The sequence below is a fragment of the Sceloporus occidentalis genome, unplaced genomic scaffold, assembly GCF_023333645.1.
Source record: "Sceloporus occidentalis isolate IW3139 unplaced genomic scaffold, rSceOcc1.0.p SCAF_2, whole genome shotgun sequence".
In the NCBI taxonomy this organism is placed as follows: domain Eukaryota; kingdom Metazoa; phylum Chordata; class Lepidosauria; order Squamata; family Phrynosomatidae; genus Sceloporus; species Sceloporus occidentalis.
Genome location: NW_028316982.1, coordinates 158479660 through 158501307, shown reverse-complemented (window position 1 = coordinate 158501307; position 21648 = coordinate 158479660). Strand labels below are relative to the sequence as shown.

General features: G+C 40.4%; 1 protein-coding gene across 8 annotated transcripts in view; it reads left to right on the top strand.

Annotated features, from left to right (window-relative positions):
• Nucleotides 1–21648, top strand: part of NALCN (sodium leak channel, non-selective) — a 300415-nt gene that overhangs the window by 119463 nt on the left and 159304 nt on the right. For 6 of the 8 annotated variants that reach the window (XM_089511232.1, XM_089511233.1, XM_089511229.1 and 3 more), the window contains 3 exons: nucleotides 6849–6991; nucleotides 7117–7221; nucleotides 12424–12510. In XM_089511232.1, coding sequence (XP_089367358.1) covers nucleotides 6849–6991; nucleotides 7117–7221; nucleotides 12424–12510 — 335 coding nt within the window. Of the gene's footprint in view, nucleotides 1–1300; nucleotides 1351–1655; nucleotides 1685–6848; nucleotides 6992–7116; nucleotides 7222–12423; nucleotides 12511–21648 lie in introns of those variants that run through there. The other 2 variants (XM_089511235.1, XM_089511236.1) reach the window with 2 other exon arrangements.

Here is a 21648-nt window from a genome sequence, read left to right as displayed (position 1 = left end):
GTGGGTCAAAGCTTCACTCAGTCAGCCAATTTTTGAAGTTGGAAGCTCCTCAACTTTGAAAAAGTGCTGGCTGAGCAAGGCTTTGAGCCGGGATGCATCTGGGAGGTGACATCCTGGCTAGATCGGTGGTGATTTAGGTATGATAACATCTGGGGGCATCCCGGATCCTGAATTCAAGCCGGAAGAGGTAAGCTGTCTTGTTTGTTAATGCAATAAGCTCCTTGGTTATAGTCTTTTCTTTCCTCACTTCTACACCTGGGAGACATATAATTGTAGAAGTTCGGGGACTGTTCTGTCAGAGGCTAAAATCTCTCTGAAGAGCACAGGTCTCAGCAGTTTTACTTTGGAAGGAAATTAAATGTAACTCTATCACCTTCCTCAGAATGAAAGCTCAAAGTAGTTATTATCCCCAAGGTTATCCTGTGCACTAGGAAGGAAAGAACATTATTTCAAGCTAGTGGAAACAAAGGAGCAGGAAGAAGAGAAAGAGAAGGAAAAAATCCACATGGTCTCCTGTTGAAACAACTCCCCTGGATGCAGTTTATTTCCAAACACAATTCTAAATGCTGATTGTGATCTTTAAAACCCTAAATCATATGGATCCAGACTATCTGAAAGATTGTGTCTCCCTTTACAAGAGAGCATGAGTTTTCTGTTCTGTAGGGGAGGGCTTTCTCTTGATCCCATCACCTACACAGGCACATTTGATAATGGGACAGGAGAGAATTTTCTCCATGGCTGCTCCCAGGCTGTGGACACCTTCCACAGCAAGTCCACTTGGCTCCCTCCCTGCTCTCTTTCCTTTGGCACCTTCCTTTTATTTATTTGGACAGGCCCTGGAGTTCTAAATTATATAGCAGTTCTAAATTATATAGCAGTAGTGTGTGTGAAGTGGTATGCTGTCTTTTATTTTATTTATCTGGTTATTTGTCTTTATTTTTTAAATGTGTTTTAACTGTTCTAGCAATGCCTTATTATACATTGTGATTTCATTCTTTTTACTTTGAGTACTGAGATCGGAAATGTCTGATGAATAGACAAACCATGGTTTGCAATTGCCTGTGAATGAGGACTGCAGGTTTTGTAAATTGTAGTAGAGTCAGCTATAAACTATGGTTCACCTTTTTAAGTAAAACAGCAAACTATAGTTGATTACAAAGAGAAAACATTAAAACACACACAGAGAGACAAAGTCTGGATTACTTTTTCATGCTGTACCTTCACCAAAATGTCAGTTGAGGGGAGACGTATGGGTGAGATCTGGAAAAAGAATCTTCAGGGTTAGTGTGTATTAAATGTCTTGTCATCCTTTACCTGTTGAATACTAACAAGTGGCAAACATTGGTAAAGGTAAGAATGGTAGATAAAAAAATTAATCACATTCCTAGAGATTTACTCAAATTTTGGTTTTGAATCAAATTTTTAAAACTATTTTCTGTTTCTTCCTTTTCTGCCCTTCCATCAAACTTTGGGGTTACAAGAATTAAATCTTTTGCTTTTCTACCCCTTCTGAGGGAAACATTCCCAGCTAGTGGGTTTTATTGAGCAAACTAGATTACCAACCTTTACTCTGGCTAGTTACTGACTATCCTTTTTTTATTAAAACATCTGTATTTTCCTCCCAAATGAGCTCACAACTGCAATTGTTTTTACAGTCCTGTAATGAAGTACAAGAGAAATGAATGTAAGTTGGAAAGACCTTTGCCCCCAGTTTAACTTAAGACCATTGCCAATGCATTTTCCCCTTGCTTGTTGATTGTCTAGTAATGATTTTTTTGGTTAATCTTGTACCTTGATAGGTGTTTGTTTGTTTGTTGTTTTGCAGTTGGGCCTTATCAGTGATGATCCATCTATGAAATTTGTTGTCTGCAGGAATTTATTAAGTTCTGGCTCCAGTTCATTTGGCTGGCATCACCTACATAATTGTCTAGGAATGTCTCACTGAACTAAATGGGACTTTCTTTTAAGTAGATAGGCTTGCTTTATGAGATAAACAATTGCATAGGCTTGTTGTATGAGTTGAACAATTAAAACAAATCCAGGTAAGCTTTTGTAGATGCTTATTTGATATTGATGATGAGGAAATTGAAATAGCTAAAGATCATTTATCATAACAGGGATTGCAGTCAAGAAATAATAAGAAGAAAAGGATTGGGAAGGTCAGCTATGAAAGAATTAGATAAGATCTTAAACTGCTAAGATATCAAGCTGAATACCAAAGTGAGGATTATCCATGCCATCATATTTCCCATCACTGTGTATAGATGTGAGGGCTGGACAGTGAAGAAGGACGACAGAAAGAAAATCAACTCATTTGAGATGTTGTGCTGGAGAAGAGTGCTGAGGATACCATGGACAGCCAAAAAGACAAACAAATGAGTTCTAGAACAGATCAAGCCTAAAATCTCCTTGGAAGCCAAGATGACCAAATTGGGCTATCCTACATTAGCCACATTGTGAGAAGGCGTGACTCACTGAAAAAAACAATAATGCTAGGAAAGGTGAAGGTAGAAAGAGAGGAAGACCACATATCAGATGGATAGATTAATTCAAGGAGGCCATGGCCATGAGCCTGTAGGATCTGAGCAGGGCAATTGAAGACGGGGGGCTTGAAGATGTCTCATTCACAGGGTCACCGCGAGTCATAGCCAACTCAAAGGCAGTTAACAACAATGACAAATTTAATATGTATAGGCTAGTCAAGGTGATTTTTTTTAGTTTCTCTAATGATTTTTCAGGCTCTTGCAGTGGAAGCAAATATCTTTTTTGCAGTAATATTTGCTAGGCATACACACTTCCCAGAGGAATTAGTCTTGTTGCTGCAAAAATGAAGAAGAATCTTTGAATGAACTTAAGACATATGTTTGCAACATTTGCTTTTACAACCCACACACACACATACACAGACATGTGATTTGACTGGGGAGGGGTTATAAACAAGGACATGGAATGTAGACAGTACAGACAGCAATAATTACCTTATTAACAGATATTATTCACAAGCAGTTGATGGATGACATTCTTGAAGTGGTACACTGCACAACATGTAGTGTGATTGAAAATAAATATTGCCCATTGAATGTTTGATAAATTATAATTTCAGTCTGGTTTAGAAATTCCTTAGTTCAAGAACTGCCATGGTTAGTGACAGAAAGTCCAGGGGATATGAAATGTTTCCTGAGTACCATTTCTGACACCAGATTTTTGTCCATCTGGGTTTTTTTAAACTGGGACTGACCTCTTTCTTATATGAAGTGTGAAGTATGGTGTCTCTGGCAAATGAAGGTATTGTGGAAGATGGGCAGATATAGGAACCCCTGATGTTGTAAATGACAATATTAGGTCCTGTAATAGAGTGCCAGAGTAGCCAATGACAGAGTTTGCCTCTGGGCTACCAAAGGATGATGTTGTGTGATCTCTTGTTGCTGTTGCTTAGCAGCTTAGACTAAGGATGGAAGGAATATCTGAAATAGTAGGAAAACATATATGACAAAATAGTTCAAATACATATTTTTGAGTGTCAAGAAAACCTGACAAGAAAAATCCTGGACTGACTGAAAATATTTGTCATTTGAGACTTAATCTGCACAAAATTTACATGTTATTTTCAATTTAGACAATTCTAAATTAGGGGACTTACTCTGTGCAAAATTCACATGTGGTTGTTTTGCATTTTCTAGTCAAGAAACAGGATTTTCTACACAGAAATCAATTCATCTCTGTATTGATACAAATCAATACATCGCTGGCAGTCCTTAAACTAAGGAACTTTGAAACCAAATTGAAATTATAATCTATCAAAACATTCAGTGCTGCACAGTGGAACACACTCCTTTGGAGTGTGCTGGAATCTCCTTTCTTGGAGGTCTTTAAACAGAGGCTGGATGGCCATCTGTCGGGGATGCTTTGATTGGGAGTTCCTGCATGGCAGAGGATTGGACTGGATGGCCCTTGTGGTCCCTTCCAACTCTACGATTCTATGATTCTATGATCTCTGTTTCCTGTACATAAAATGTGATGTGTGTGTCTCTGTGTACAAAACACCCATGTGTGAATTTTGCACAGAATATGTCTGGGAATTGTAGTTTTGTGAGACATTTAGCCTTCTCTGTCAGAGAACTCTGGTGCCACAACAAACTCCCAGAATTCCATAATATTGAGCTGTGGCAGTTAAAGTGGTGTCAGCCTGGATTATTTCTGCAGTACAGATGCCTTAGTGTAAACTTTCAAGAGGTTATCCATAGTACAGAACTTATTTTGGGAAATAGGGTTCAGCACTTTTAATGATCACACTAAAATGCAGAGCAAATCTACCACCTTATTTCACTATCCCAACATGTTTCTGCTATGTAGTATCTGCTAGTAAAAAAGCAAGAAAAAAGGTTAGTGTAAAGCATTTGCAATCCTACTGAAAATGCTCTAGAAGCAGTTAGTGTTTATGACTGATTTTTGGGGAAAGTGATTTGTGATGGCCTTGGCAACAATTCTCTTTAAAGTCTTTGTAGCCTCTGAAAGTGCTAACGTTTTTTTTTTTAATTTAAGATGTAGTGGTAACAAAGCCTGTGGCACAGTTTTCAGTTTGTTAAAAACATAATGGGAAACTATTTTTATTTCTGTATATACACTCCTGACATACAGCTATCCAGCTCTGTTTAAAAATCTGCAAAGAAGGAGATTTTACTACACTCGGAGGCAGCTCTTACTGTCAATAAGTTCTTCCTCATACTTAGGTGGAATCTCTTTTCCTGGAGCTTGAATCTATTGTTCTGTGTCCTAGTCTCTGAAGCAATGGAAAACAGGCATGCTCCATCCTCAATATGACATCCTTACAAATATTTAAATATGGCTATCATAACTTTAAGCTATCTTAACCTTCTCTTCTCCAGGCTAAACTTACCCTGCTCCCTAAGCCACTCCTCATAGGGTATGATTTCCAGACCTACCACCATTTTTATCGCTCTGCTCTGGACACGCTCCAGCTTGTCAACATTGTGTGTGTGTGTGTGCGCGCAGCCTTCCTCATTTTGCATTTGTTTTTCTGTAACAGCTGTTGAACTCCATTTGGGTGGAGGAGGAGGAGAAGAATTGCAAGGTTCAGTAAAAATCCCTAGTGATTTCTTTGACACCATAATTAAGAGTAATTAAAACCTTGATGCTTCAAAGTCTGCCTACATATCCAGAAATAAAATCTCCCTTATTTAATTATACTCAAAGAATATGATGGGAGGGGGCTTTTCATCCCTTCTCTAGGAAAAAGAGATAGAACTGGTGGACAGATTGCAATAGATAGGTATCATTATGGGTGTTTCACCTTCAGAATAGATATTTGTCACGTGTGTTCGTCATTTAGACTGAGTCAGTTTCCTAAAGTAGATCCAGCAAGCATGAAAGGAAGAAAGTCTAAAGCAACAGATTTTAAAAACATAATAGCCCCTGTTCCAAAATTACAGACCCAGCTTTTCAAATGTCACCATGAAGGAAAATATTTTCAGGAATATAAGAATATTCTCTTTACAGTGGCATTCTGCCTCACGTCTATTGAGTCACTTCAAGGCATATTCTTAACACTGCAACAATTCACATTACAAACATAATTTCAAAATATTCCTTTATAGTCCAAATATCAACTTGTGGCCATGTGTTTTAATTGTTCTTCACCAAAATTTAAGACCCTGTTACTACAAGACAGAAAAAAGCTAGCTTTAACATGGGGGGAGGGGGGGAAGGGGGTTAAAATCTCTTTCCTTCTCTTGCACACCCAAAGGAGCATTTTCTCCTATCCAATATGCCACTGTGGGCTTTCTGATTGAAACCACAGCCATTTTTGCAAGAAAAATTGTACAGTCAAGGGCAAAGCATGTGATATTGCCACATGTGTTTTTTCCTATTGTTACCCTATCATAGCAATAATGCAAAGATAGAATTAAATAATTCTATGCATGACACCCAAATCCTTTAAAAGAGGTATGGGACACAACGATGTCAAAGAAATTTCAGCCACATATGTTTGCTGTTCATGTGCAAATGAGGTGTCTTTTAGGATGGAATTTGTAGGCTTTGCTTTGCCTCTTATATCTTTCTTGCCTATCATTAAAAGACTGGTTTTCTTGAGGTAACTGTAGAAATTCAATCTTGGTGAAATATCTTGTGAACTTCGTGATGACATGATACCACCATGGCCATCAATTTCTAAGTATCTAATAAGACTGGACTATTAAAGAATAATTATTGAGTATGCATTTATGCATGTATCTTATCTCTAGTGTATGGTATGTGCCATATCATTTGCAATCAGATTACTTATTTTTCTTCCTGTTGATTTCCTTAACAATCTTAATGAGTTGAGATTTTTAAAATTCTACTTAGAACTAAAGAGGATCCTTGCCTCCCTTGCTTTTTGAAAAGTCTAGCAGCTGCCTTCATTTTAGAAGGAAGGAATTTGTATTTCCATTTTTGAATAGAGGTAAGCAGGTAGGCATCTCTATAGTACAAGGTCTAATGTTTGCTTTTATATTAATTGTATATTTTGCTTACATGCCTTGAGCAATAGGAACACACACACACGCTTCTATACCAATGAATATACAAAGCCAAATCCTGATCACAACTACAGTATTTAAGCATTTTGAACATTTTCACATCCATAGATGCACAGGATCAAATATTGTGCATCATAGTGTAGCAGCAACTGAAAGCTAACCCTAAGCACTGTCAGTGAAAAATGTATAGGCCTTTTTGTAGAGACTTGTTTCATGGAAGAAAGTAACTTGGATAAAGAGATGGTGTCTGTTCATTTTGAAAATGCGTCTTTTAATTTGCACTAAATATATGTTTCACTTTCCCATTAGGTACAAGCATATTTACTGTTTATGAAGCTGCTTCTCAAGAAGGCTGGGTCTTCCTGATGTATCGAGCAATTGACAGCTTCCCTCGATGGCGCTCCTACTTCTATTTCATCACCTTAATTTTCTTTCTTGCCTGGCTTGTTAAGGTATTGTAGAAAACATTCTGACAATTGTACTATAGTAGACTCAGGTTCCCCTCATCCCCCCATGACTTGTATGTTTTACTGTACATTATTATTCACCTGAATATATATATATAATTTTTTTACAGAATGTATTCATTGCTGTCATCATTGAGACATTTGCTGAAATCCGTGTGCAGTTCCAACAAATGTGGGGATCCAGAAGCAGTACTACATCAACAGCTACTACACAGGTAGACATTGCTAAATACTAATATTCTCTTTGCCTAATACATATTTCTATGTATGAACTCTTGCTTGTCCTCTTATACATTTTCCAAGTTATTGTGAAGCTATTATGAATGCATTACAACATGAAGCACCTAATTCAGAATTTGATGATTTCAGAGTCTGTATAGTCCAAGGTTATATGCTTAACATAATGAATCAACAGTGATAAATCATTTGTCAGTCCTAATTATACCAAATGGATCCTGTTTTTGCTATTGCTTGAGACACTGTGAGATGAAGAAGAGGGACTCTAGCAGGTATATGGGGCTGGGAGTGGGAAGAACTGTCTCCCACATTGTGTAAAGGAAAAGGAAGAACTGACAAGGAAGGGAATGCAATGCTGTGAAGTGAAAATATGTTAAGCAAGGATTTTCTGAGAAAAGATGTAGGTGGAAGACAAGGCTCCTGACTGCTACCCCTACATAGATACAGATAATATGTTGTTGTTGTGTGCTTTCAAATTGTTTCCAACCCATGGCGGCCCTAAGACAAACCTATCATGGGCTTTTCTGAGCAAGGTCACCCAGTGGTTTTCCCTGGCTGAGTGGGGATTTAAATGCTGGTCTCTAGTCCTAGTCCAACACTCAAACCACTACACCACACTGGCTCACAGATAATATTGCATTGTATCATTTAACAATGGCCTTCCATTGGCCAATATCCTTCTATAATGTTTCTTCATAAGAAATATTAACTAATATTACCTCTAATATTAACTGAAAGTTTCCTTTTTGTAAGTCCGGTCTATTTTATTGATTTCTGTTGATTATGACTGCAGGATTTGTGATGAATAAAAAATAAATAAATTGCCTCTAAGACCAGCTCTCTGACACCACTGTAAGAGCTGCCATGGCTCAGTGCTATGGAATCCTGGGATTTATAGTTGTGGCACCCGAGCTCTCTCACAGAGCAGGCTAAATATCTCACAAAACTACAGATCTCAGAATGCACAGCAGTGAGCCATGGCAGTTAAAGTGGTGTCAAACTGCATCATTTCTGCAGTGCAGATGCAGCCTAGCTGTCCCAATATTAGTTGCTCTTCCTGCAACAAAGGGGGTAGGACTTTAATAACTAGTTTCCTTGCATTATTTATTTCTTTGCATTTTAAATGAAAAATCAACAACGTCTAAAGAAAATCTCAGCTATTTAATAACTTAGCAAGACAGGCAATAGTCTTAAAATATTATAGCCACTCACTAAATTATTTTTAATGACTGAATTGAGATGCCAGGAGTGCTTTCTTGCAAAGGAATTATATAACTATAGCATCACAACAAAATACTGTAGAATCTGTGTGGTCAGTTCTACCCACCCACCCCAAACAGAAAATGTATACAGTGCAGCCTTATATGATACCTGTCCTCCTTGTCCCCTATTTGCCCTTTGTTTTCTTGGCCCTGATCATAACTGCTCAACTTTTCCCACCTCAATAGAAACAGTTGTCTCAGCTCAAGCAATCATAATGTCAAAAATAGCCTTGAGGTAATACCTCCCCATCGCATCATTCATTGTTGCAGGAGCTCAGCATTCCCATTAAATTGTCCTAGCAGCCATGATGCCCACTCCTAATCAAATGATCTATGGAGAGATTTGGGACAGCCACACAAATGCTATACTTTCCTTTCCTGCTGAGATCTGGATATAAGGCCTCAGGCTGCCCAGGATTCTTTACTGTGAGGGCTGCTGACTTTCTAAAACTCATACTCTACAAGAAATTGGAGTATTTGTAATGTGTGACAGCCATGTTAATATGTTACTATACTTAAATCACAGCATAAAAATAATACTTAACATTTATATAATGTCTTGGATGGTGCTCAATACACTACCTCAGTTATCGTCTATACTAGTAGTACTCAAAGTTGTGGTCCGTGGAACAGTGCTAATCTGAAGGTCTGTCTGTTTGTGGAAAGTTTCCAGAAATGAAAGAAGCAGGTTTAGCCATTGCACAAATATGGTGCTCATTTCTGGCACACTTGGGAGGGGGGATCCTGCCAGTCTCACATATCAGCTGGTTTTAGCAGCACTGATTTGTATGACAACAGTCCAGTTGGTCTTTATTATTATTCATATACCTAGAGACTGGGGAGAAATTATAACATGGTGGGGCTTTTTTTAAAAAAATGCAAATATTCCCAAATTTAGTGTCTGGCATTTCAATTTAAAATGGGAATAGGAGAATATCAGGCCTTTGAGGCTGAATCCAGCTTTCCTTGGGTCTCAGTCCTTCTGGGTTCCCATGATACAATTACTTTGAAGTATCTCAACTTTAGTACACTACCCTCATTTTGCCCCACCCCTGTAGCTGCACCCTTCCTGGGATGTGCCAGCCCCAGAATGATTTTATCTGCTATCAAAATTGATTCTCAGGATACACGAAGTTCACTCTTAATTTAAAATTACGAGATAGTAACCACAACCATTTGTATCTTAGTGTATTGGACTTGATGGAATTGGATTATATTAGTGGTATCCTGTTTTCCTTTGGGTGAAGGAGAAAGAGAAGGACAAGGGAAACATGATTTGCTTAATGCCATGGCAAAATCTCCTTACCAGTATACATTATTAAATTATACTGCCCTGCACTACTTATTAAATGATTATTATTTTATTTACTTGTATGCTACCTTTCTCCCAAAGTAGGGATTCAAGGGAATGTATCTATTGTGTTTAGTGTCTTGACTCAAGATATATATTGAGTCCATCTTAATCTTCTATCGCCTTCGCCTAACAAATTTTCTGTGTTTCCTCCTGCTTCTTTGGATGAACTCTCTACACTTCTGAACTCTGCCAAACCTGCAACTTGCTCTCTTGATCCAATTCCTACTCGTCTTCTAATGTCTATAGCTCCCTCCTTTCTGCCCTCGCTTCTCCATATCTTCAATCTCTCTCTCTCTACAGCCTCCTTCCCGTCGGACTTCAAACATGCTCTCATTTCCCCAATTCTGAAAAAACCTTCTCTTGACCCCTCCTCCTTGTCTAGCTATCGTCCGATTTCTCTTCTTCCCTTTCTTTCTAAGGTTTTGGAACGGGTTGTCTATTCGCGCTGTCTTGAGTTTCTTGAAGCCAATTCCATCCTCGATCCCTTTCAGTCTGGCGTCCGCCCAAGGCATTCTACAGAGACAGCTCTCACCAAGATCTCGAATGACCTTTTACAGGCCAAGGCTAATGGCCTTTACTCTGTTCTCATCCTTCTTGATCTGTCTGCAGCCTTTGACACCGTTGATCACTGTCTTCTAGTTGATATCCTGTCTTATAGTTGATATCCCGCATGTCTTCAGGTAGGGCACTGATCTTGGGTTCTCAGACTCTGTTCTCGACTGGTTTAGCTCTTACTTGTCTGGCAGATCTTTTGCAGTAGTTGCAGGTGGTCAGACTTCATCTCCTGTTCCCTTATCTGTAGGAGTTCCCCAGGGCTCTGTTCTGGGTCCCCTTCTGTTTTTCTCTACACACTGTCCTTAGGAAAACTCATCAGCTCTTTTGGCTTTTCCTACCATCTGTATGCCGATGACACCCAGCTGTATCTTTCCGCCCCTGACCTTTCTCCAAGGCTTGAACAGCAAGTTTCGTCTTGCCTCACAGCTGTCTCGCAATGGATGTGCCATCGGCGTTTGAAGCTCAACATGTCCAAGACGGACCTTCTTGTCTTTCCTCCTAAGCCCATCCTTCAACACTCCTTTTCTGTCTCTGTGGACAACATTTATCTTCAACCAGTCCAGCAAGCCCGCAGTCTTGGTTTTATCTTTGACTCTTCTCTGTCATGTATCCCTCAGATCCAGACCACAGCCAAGGCTTGTAGATTCTTTTTGTACAATATTGCCAAAATCCGACCTTATCTCTCCGCCTCTACTGCCAAGATCCTGGTCCATGCCCTAGTGATCTCACGACTTGATTACTGTAATGTCCCCCTGGCTGGGCTTCCTCTTTCTCACCTCCGTCCTTTAATCTCTGTTCAGCATTCAGCCGCACCCATTATCACTTCCACCCACCGCTCTGACCACATCTCTCCTGTGTTGGCATCCCTTCACTGGCTCCCCCTCCCTTTCCGCATTCAGTATAAGCTCCTGCTGTCCACGTTTAAAGCCCTCCATGGACTGGCCCCTCCCTACTTATCAGACCTTCTTTCTCCTCACCTTCCCACCAGGGCCCTCCGTTCTGGTAGTCAAGGGTTCCTGTCTCAGCCCAGGATTTCCTCTGCCCCATCCCGGATTCGCCCCTTTTCACTCGCTGCTCCTCACTCCTGGAACCTTCTTCCCCCACAAGCAAGAGCCATCACTTCTTTTACCAGCTTCAAAACGGAGTTGAAAACCATCCTGTTCAGAGAAGCGTTCCCAGGCATTGCATAATTGTCGCTTACTATTTGATGTTCTTGTGGTGCCTGTTTATTGAACCATTTCCTGTATTGCTATGTACTGTATATGTTTTATCCTACTTGAGAGTATGTATTTTCCCTGGAAAATGATTAACCATCCATTATGAAGCCTCGCCCTCCCTCCAGTCCATCTGCCTTGGTCCAGGCCTTGGAGGTAGAGAGGAACTGCTGGACCTCTTACCCTTTCCCTCCACCACTCCCTTCTCCTTCTGTGTCATGTCTTTTTAGATTGTAAGCCCGAGGGCAGGGAATCGTCTAACTAAAAGATTGTATGTACAGCGCTGTGTAAATTTACAGCACTTCATAAATAAAGGTTAATAATAATAATAAATTGATATCTATGTATGTATTGTTTGCATTTGTGTGTGTGTATATGTACAGGGTGGAGGTGCATATGTGAGTGTTCATGCACATATGTGTATGCTATTGCCAGATGTAACTGTATTCATATGAGTGTGCGTTTTCAAAACACTCTTGAATAATGATTTTATCAAAGTATATGAAATTTGCTTTAGTCTTACTTTGTTTGCATCACATCCTATGGCCAACTCTGGCTCTATGTCCTTCTGTTTAGGAGCTGTTGCTATTTGCATTCAAATGCTGTTTGAGTATTTACAGTGAGAAAGTAATGGGGGCTGGGTTGTGTTTCCTATAATATCAAGAGATTTCTTCTGCAAGATCAGAATGCAGTGTAGACAGAATGATATTCAAGGGAAGTGGGGGAAGATCTCCAGTTTTATTTATATGTCTGAGCACGTAAACTGCTTCTGACAAGTGTTTTTTCCCTCTCCAGATGTTTCATGAAGACGCTACAGGAGGATGGCAGCTAGTAGATGTTGATGTGAATAAGCCTCAGGGCAGAGCACCCGCATGTCTTCAGGTAGGGCACTGATTTTTTAAAAAATAAAGCAATCAGTGTAGTGAACCAAGAGGGACTGCTTCTGTTCAAATGTAGACAGCAAATGAAAAATTCCAGTAACCACAGTTTAAATGCTGAAAGTGCTCTAAATTCAGTGTTGACTGCCAGAGATCTGTTATACATTTTGTGTGGTCTGTTAAATCCACATCTATGCTATTTTCTACTAGGAATGTAGCTATGGAGAGGGGAAAATTAGGGCAAATAAGAACTCTTCCCATGAATTTTACCTTCAGTCCCTAAATTTCTAGCATTGCAAATAATGAAACATTGAAAATCATTCACACCTAGAACTAGGAAGACTCTATCAGTCCAGGATTGTTGTTGGGGTTTTGTTTTTTGGGGTTTTTTTTGGTCAGGATTTTTCAGTATTTGAAAAACATTTGTTTAACCATTACTGGAATATTTTCAAATATTCTTTCCATCCCTAATGCACATTTACATGGACACACTGGGGAGGCAAGGAGACTCAGGATTACTAGGATGAGGGAGTCTTTGATCTTGCATCGAATCTCACAGATTCAGCTCAAAATCATTCGAAGGGATCTGCTGGGTCTGCTGGAGGGTAGGAGATGAATACCTGGCAGTGACCCCCAGTCAGGATTCCATACCATTGAGCCATGGCAGTTAAAGCGGTGTCAAACTGCACTATTTCTACAATGTAGCCACAGCCTACATCCCGTAGTCACTATTTCTGCACCTCTGTTAGCACCAGCTCCTTAAATTTGGAGTGGGGTGTTTCACCAATGAATGGAGGAGGAGAAGGTCATACATCTGGCCTTGAGAGCCATACAGTATCTATGGCTGTATCCACCTGGCAGAAATAATCCAGTTTGACACCACTTTAATTGCCATAGCTTGTCATCTCATCTCTTCTCCCAATTGAAGGGCATGGTCCAGGAAGGGAGAGGAAAATAGTGAATGTGAATAACTGGCCCCACAGATAGTGTCTCTGAGAAGGATTTGCATTCTTGGATCATAGGATGTGATTCCATGAAGGGGAACATCTGGCATGGGATGGTTTGCACCTCACGCCAGTTAGCAGAAATGTTTTTGTCAGTTGTCAGTAAAAAATTGATGAGGAGTGCTTCAAACTGAGTCATGTGGTGGGGCGAGACAGTATTTTGGAAGGCAGGGGTTCATCAAGGACTGGAGATAATAATCAAACTGTTATAGAGGGAACAAGGCAAACAGTGTAAGGATGCAACAGTGGGAGGTAAAGAAACTTTACAGTCATCTGGGGGGGGACGGGACACATGGTCTTACATGTCTCTACACTAATGCACAGAGCACAAGACATAAACAAGATGAACTTGAATTCCTAGCACAACAAGGCAAATATGATATCACTGAAATCTGGTGGGATGAGCCTCGTGATTGAAATGTAGGAATAGAGATTCTGTCCTGGGCCTGGTGCTATTCAACATCTTTATCAATCAATGACTTAGATGAAAGAATAGGGGGCATGCTTATCAAATTTGTAGATGACACCAAATTTGCAGAAGAATAGTGAATACCCCAGAGGAGAGGATCAAAATTCAAAATGACCTGAATAGATTACAAAGCTGGGCCTAAGCTAACAAAATTAATTTCAACACAGAGAGATACTGCACGTAGGGCAAAAAATGAAATGCATAGATATAGGATGGAGGACACCTGGCTTAATGAGCCTACATGTGAAAAGGATCTAGGAGTCCTAGTAGATGAGGAGTTGAACATGAGTCAACAGTGTGATGCTGCAGCTAAAAAGGCCAATGCAATTCTTGGCTGTATCAATATAAGTATAGTATATAGATCAAAGGAAGTAACAGTGCCACTTCATTCTGTTTTGGTCAGACCTCACCTAGAATATTGTGTCCAGTTCTGGGCACCACAATTCAAAAAGTATGCTGACAAAAGTATGTCCAGAGGTGGGCAACTAAAATGGTGAAAGGTCTGGAAACCATGCCCTAAGAAGAGAGACTTAGGAAGCTGGTTATATTTAGCCTGGAGAAGAGAAGGTTAAGAGGTGATATGTTAGCCTTGTTTAAATATTTGAAAGGGTGTCATATTGAGTAAGCTTGTTTTCTGCTGCTTCAGAGAATAGGACAAGGAGAAATGGATGCAAGCTACAGGAAAAGAAATTCCATCTGAACATTAGGAGGAACTTCCTGATAGTAAGAGCTGTTCAACAGTGGAACACACTCCTTGGAGTGTAGCGGAGTCTCCTTTTCTGAAGGTTTTGAAACAGAGGCTGGATGGCCATCTGTCAGGGGTACTTTAATTGTGAGTTCCTGCATGCAGGGGGTTGGTCTGGATGGCTCTTGTGTTCTCTTCTAACTCTATGATTCTATGAAAATGTGTTCTTTGTGCAAAACCCACATTTTTCATGCAAAGCCTCATATGTGCAGAATAATTTTCTGGAACCCTTCAAGATGTGTGAAAACAACACAGAATTGTCACTACTGTATTATTCTTTCCATCTGCATTTCCTGAGTGTTGGGAGACCCATTTTTCAGCCAAGAAACAAATAATAACAAATAGTATTACCTTCGCTAGTATGGGGATATTCTTGTCATTTTCATCCATGATTCTGTGACTGCAGATTGTCACAAGAGGACCTGCAGGACAGTTTGATGCATGTAATTTTCGCCTTCTGTTTCTACAGACATAGAGTAGAAAGCTCTAAGCAAGTAACTAACTGATGTTTCTTTTATATATTCTTTTGTGTGAAATCTTTGCTCAGCCCATATTCTACATAAAAAGCAAACAATATGTAATGAAGCACACACCAGAAAATGATGCATACATTGGCTCACAAAATGGATTCTTTGTTTGCATGGTGGTCACTAAGGCTTATTAATCAAGCCAGATCACTTCAGAGCACACACCATGCAGAATTACAGTAATCAAATTACCTGGTACATGTCTTCCTGGAAATAGCCTTGATGATGTTTGATTCATCCTTTGTTTTGCAAATTATATTAAAGGTAGAAGAGTGGGTGTGTGCACGCGCGCACATGTGCATGCATAAACATAAAAAGACATCTTGTGAATTTGGCCTGAGAACTCCTTAATGGGAAATTTGGAAGGAGTGAAGAAATCAACAGCAGTGATTTCATTAAATTTGGACATTAGATCCTCAGCCAAATCTCCATATTTTCTGTGGTGAGCATATAGGTGACTTTCAGAGAGTTTTATAAAGTGGACTGGGAAAGCAGCTGTTCAGGTGACAAATGGAGGAAGCATCTAAAGCATAGGTATGTACAGATTCACTACTGCCATCCAAATCATATCCCCTCCCCCAGTATAAAAACTATTCCGAACACTGTGTTATAATTTATCAAACCTATGGGCAACCTACAGGCCCTCTCCTCAACTGTTTTCATGCCAGTCAGCTTGCAGAAGGGAAGAGTGCAATAGCATCACGCCAGTCTTGTGCAGCACCTTCTCTCGGCTCCCTAGCTAACTCATGCTGAGCATGGCATTTGTGGGCTCCAGAGCTCTCCCAGTGCTAATCAACCTAGACATAAAATATGGTGGACAGTTATGAGTTGAGAGGTCAACAACATAGACATTAGTCCCCACCATGGAAACAAAGAAACCACTTTGCAAACCATTGCGTGCCTTCCCTTCTGTAAACAAAGTTTCCTTCATTACATCTACTTTTTATGTTGTATATGGGTAAAGATTTCATGCACAATTTCAACATGCCAGAAGATTCTAAGAAATCCAGAAATCCATCTGAGAGAGGACAAAATCTATACCTCTCTGTTATGACTGTGCCCATCAGAGACAGGAAACAGGCTTAGCCCATGTCTCTCGGATAACCCTCTCACCCCCAACCTTCTTTCGTATACACATGTGGATGACATTCACTCTGCTGAGAAACAAAAAGTGCTTGCTTAGGGCACAACATTGGGAATGAATAAATAAGACCCCATAGCAGATATAGCATAGTTATCTCTCTTTTCACGAATTTTTGCAGGAGGCTAGTCTTTCTGTCGGAGTTATCCATTCATCTTAATGTTGGACTTTAGTACCAGCACTCTGTGGCAGATATAAAACCACATATAAAACCACAAACCCCAGGATTGCATAGGATGTAGCTACAGCACTTAAAGTGTTGTCAAACTGCATTATTTCTACAGTGTAGATGCACTTTGTTCCTCAATAAAAAGAAGTATGTGTGGTCTTCCAAAACATCAGTCAGCTATGCAAGGATGTTTGGTGTTTCATTCAAAAGAAGAGTCCTTTTATTTGTACATATAATGAATACATGACTATATTTTTGGTGAAGGAGATGCTAGTGGGTTGCTGAATCTGCTTATTCTCTCATGCAGATCTGTTCTTGCTGTCTGTTTAGAATATTTGTAAGTGCGAACTAATGTTTATTAATTATTTGCTTTCTTCCATTGTAATTTATCATTTGGCACAACCACTTGCCAGAGAACTTGCTTTGATAAGTTGTTTGTTCTCGCAATTGTCGCTGCTATGCTGCATTTCAGCTTGCGGTAACTTTCTGTCTTTCCTAAATTGCTCCTGCTGTCACACTGTGTGCAATTCTCTGTCTCATAGAAACAGTTAATCTAAACACCAGGTTTCAAAGGATTTCTTTCCCAAGCTCTGTTGGAAACAGCATATTCTTTTAATCTGGTATGAAAGACAGTTTTGTGTTTTATTGTTTCCACTCTTATTAAGAAACCTAAAAAGCAAAGGTGAATTTATTATTACCTCTTTTCTACTGCTAAATGTGCTTTTTCTGATGATGGTGTGTGTGTGTGTGTGTGTGTTAGTCTTTCTCAACCTAGTGCCTTTCAAATCTGTTGGACTACAGCTCCCATCTGTCCAACACATCTGGAGGGTACCAGCTTTGAGACAGAAAATAGATCCAGTGTAATAAAGTCACACAGCAAGGCATCTGTCCAGACAATTTTGTATCTCCTATAACAGCCAGCAATGTTACTTATCACCTGGATTTGTGCCAGTGTCTGCATGCCATCCGGATGTCTCACCCAGCCATTTGTCTCCTAGAAATGTCTCATGAATTGTGAAGTAAATGAATACTCCTGAACTTGATTTGGGGCACAGAAGGTCGGGGGGGGGGGGGGATGTTTATCTGTTTTGGTTTAAAGTGTGTTGATATGAGAAACACCTGATACCTGAGTGCTTAAATCATTTTGATTTGGCTTGGTTTATTTATCAGCCAGATAGCTGAGAGGAATGAAACTGATGCACAGGCAACTTTCCATGAGTTAATTTTTTTGCATCAAAATGTAACGAAAGAGCTTTTTCTTAAATCAGCAAACAAGTAAATAAATAAATAAATAATCACCTTTCTTGGTTGTCTTCTAAGAGCTTTTTCCCCCCAAAGCATACAAACTATGCAATCTTTGAGTAAGACTTTAAGACAGTGCTCTTTAATCTTTGGTGGAGAGGGAGGTATCACAGGAGAGCTAGCATGGTGTAGTGGTTTGAGTGTTGCACTTGGACTCCAGGACACCAGGATTTGAACCCCATGGCCATTGAAACGAACGGGATGACCTTGGGCAAGTCACTCTCTTTCACTGGAAAGCCTCCTTTGAATAAATCTTGCCGACCCTACGATAGGGTTGCTGTTAAATCAGGGCTGAGTTGAAGGCACATAAAAACAGCAAGGTAATGAAAGCTTTCTCTAGTCCATGTGACTTTGAGTGGGTGGGATGGCTGGCTAGCTGGCATTGATGGGTTAGGCATTACAAAGGGTTTTACAAGAGTAGATTTTCACCTTTATTTATTTTATTTTTTCTCCTGTATTTCTCCCAAAAATGGGATTCAACCCAGTTAGTCGGGTAAAGCCTGACCAGGCCATGGATGCAGGATTTTAAAATTAATAAGGATTTTAAAATAATAATAATAATAATAATAATAATAATAATAATAATAATAATAATAATAATAAAATTTATTTGTATCCTGCCCCTCTGAGAACAATTGAGGCGGCTAACAAGTTAAAAATATACAACATATCAAATCCCTGGTACCCTCCCCCCCCCCCTTAAAAAGGTATTAAATCTAACAAAGAATTAAAACCATACAGGTTAAAACTGACTGAAGGGTCAAACAACAAAACAATACAACAGAACAATAATCAATACAACAGTGATCACTAGGAGCAGAAGTATCTCTTTATGGGAGTTTCATGAGGCCGGGTTGACTATTTTGGAAAGGCCTGCCGGAAGCTGTCTAAGGATGTAAGCAGACAGATCTCATCCGGCAGGCCGTTCCACAGTCTGGGGGCGACGATGGAAAATGCCCTCTGGGAGGTAGCCGAGAGCCTAATTTTTGTGGCTGAAGTAGGCCTCTCCCAGAGGAGCGGAGTGCGCGGGGAGGATTGTAGGGGAGAAGGCGGTCCCAAAGATAGTTTGGACCCAAGCCATTTAGGGCTTTAAAGGTGATAACCAACATGTTGTACTGGGCCCGGAAACTAATAGGCAGCCAGTGGAGGGACTTTAGAACCGGAGTAATATGGTCTCTCCTAGATGTTCTGGAAATTACTCTGGCTGCCATATTCTGTACTAGTTCCAGTTTCTGGACCAAGTACAAGGGTAGCCCCATGTAAAGCGCATTACAGAAATCTAGACGTGAGGTTACCAGCGCATGAACAACAGTCTCAAGATCCTTTACTTCCAGGAAAGGGCGCAGCTGGCGTATCAGCTGAAGCTGATAACAAGCGCTCTTGACTGTCGCATTTACCTGATTTGACATCAGGAGCGACGAATCAAGGAGCACCCCCAGACTGCGAACACAGTCCTTGATGGAGAGTGTGACCCCGTCTAGGACTGGAGGTTGCAACCCGATTCCTGGTTTCAGAGCTGCTACTGTGAGCACCTCCGTTTTGTCTGGATTCAATCTCAATCTGTTTTTCCTCATCCAGCCCATTACTGCCCGAAGACATTCATTGAGAGAGAAGATGCCATCAGAATTCGAGGCCGATGAACGAGACATGGAGAAATAGATTTGGGTGTCATCAGCATACTGATAACACCCAGCTCCATGACTCTGAATGATCTCACCCAGCGGCTTCATATAGATGTTGAACAACATCGGGGACAGGATAGCACCCTGTGGGACTCCACAGGTGAGCTCCCTTTTACTGGAGCAACTGTCCCCAAGCATCACCCTCTGGGATCTGCCCGAGAGAAAGGAATGCCTCCAATTTCCAATCCCCTCAGGCGATCCAAGAGGATGCCATGATCTATTGTGTCAAAAGCCGCTGAGAGGTCTAAAAGCACCAACAGGGTCACACTTCCCCTGTCAATGTTTAGACGCAGATCGTCAGTCAAGGCAACCATGGCCTGTCCTAAAGCCAGTTTGAAATGGGTCGAGATAATCGGTTTCATCCAAGACAGCTTGGAGTTGAAGAGCAACCACCCTCTCGATTACCTTGCTCAAGAATGACAACAAAGAGACTGGCCTATAGTTGTTCATATCCAAGGGGTCCAGGGAAGGTTTTTTCAGAAGTGGCCTAACAGCCGCTTCCTTTAAACAAGATGGAATATAACCTTCCCTGAAGGATGCATTGATGATGTTCGTAAGAAACTGTCTTACTGCATCCCCCCCCCCGGACAGCCAGCCATGATGGGCAAGGGTCGAGCAGGCAAGTTGTTTTCCTCACTCTACCATGGAGCTTGTCCACGTCATCAGTACTCACAGATTGAAGTTGATCCAGGATAATTTCATTAACGGAGTTGATGGACACCTTATCCATTGTTTCTGTTACAATTCTGGCGTCTAAGTCGGCTCTTATCTGAGAGATTTTGTCTGCAAAGAAGTTGTTAAATGCATCACAGCAGGCTGTTGTTGTGTTAAGTAAAGGGTTCTGCACAGGGGGTACCTGTGTCAGTTCCCTCACTACCTTGAACAGCTCTGCTGGATGGGACTCTGCAGATGCAATACGTGCAGAGGAGAAACGTCTCTGTGCTGCACGTATTGCCTCCCGATAGGACCAAAGAAAGTTCCTATGGCAAGTCTTGTCAGACAAGAGTCGAGTCTTTCGCCAGATGCACTCTAGTAATCTGTGTAATCTGTTGATACATAATTCCTTCAAATAGATAATAATATGAACTAGAAGACAAATATGGCAACATTAATATTAAAAAAATATAAAAACTCAGAGAACGGTATAAGAAAGCAACAAATAACAACAAAACAATAAAAAATAAAAATTGGTATTACTGGCTGGGAATTATGCAGCTCTCCAGTTGTTGTTGGACTGCAATTCTCAGAATACCTCACCTTTACCTATGCTCACTATGACTGCTGGGGTTTGCCATCCATTAACATCTGGAAGGCTGTAAGATTCCTTCTTCTGTCCTAAAACCCCTAGACAAGAATTGGGAGACTAGTGACTTTCCAGATGTTATTGGGCCATCAACTCCTTCTCATATTAGCCAGTTTAGCCAATGGGTAAGGATGATGGAAGTTGTAGTTGTAGCATTTTGAGGACCACAGGTTCATCTCACCATACATGCTCTGGGCTGTGTGAAAAGATTCCTGACTGTTTTAAACTATTCCACTGTGATGGGCAAAATTCAACCTATCAATCCAGAGAAATGAGTCATAAAACTTCTAATCTCCATCAAAGCCAGCCTGCAGAGTGGAACAGAGCTGTTAGTTGTCAGCTGTCATGGCTCTCACACTGAAAGAAAAGCTGGTTATAAATGGAGTAAATAAATAACCAATCAACCCCACTCCCAGTCTTGTTTTACCACTTCCCTGGGCTCACCTAGGGTTCGTCTGTGAAAAATACAGTGAAAGGCCTACATTTTTCTTTTTTTGTTTCTTGTCAGACATTCCTATGCGCGACAGTCAGAAATAAGACCTGTGATCTTCCCCTTGTCTCCCCAACAACTGCATTTAGGATTGTCTTTTTATGAAGCATAATCTTACGAAGCTTTAAGTTATGCTTAAGAATTTCAGATACACAATACTTGAAATATATTCTTTTATCTGGGCCAAACAATTCAACGTTATTCTGGCTTTTTTGTGAGCAGGCTGTGGTGTGGGTTAGCCTGTTATTAAATATAAATTGAAGTAGGTTGTTAAAGCCTCACGATCAACCAAAATGTCAGTGTCTAACTT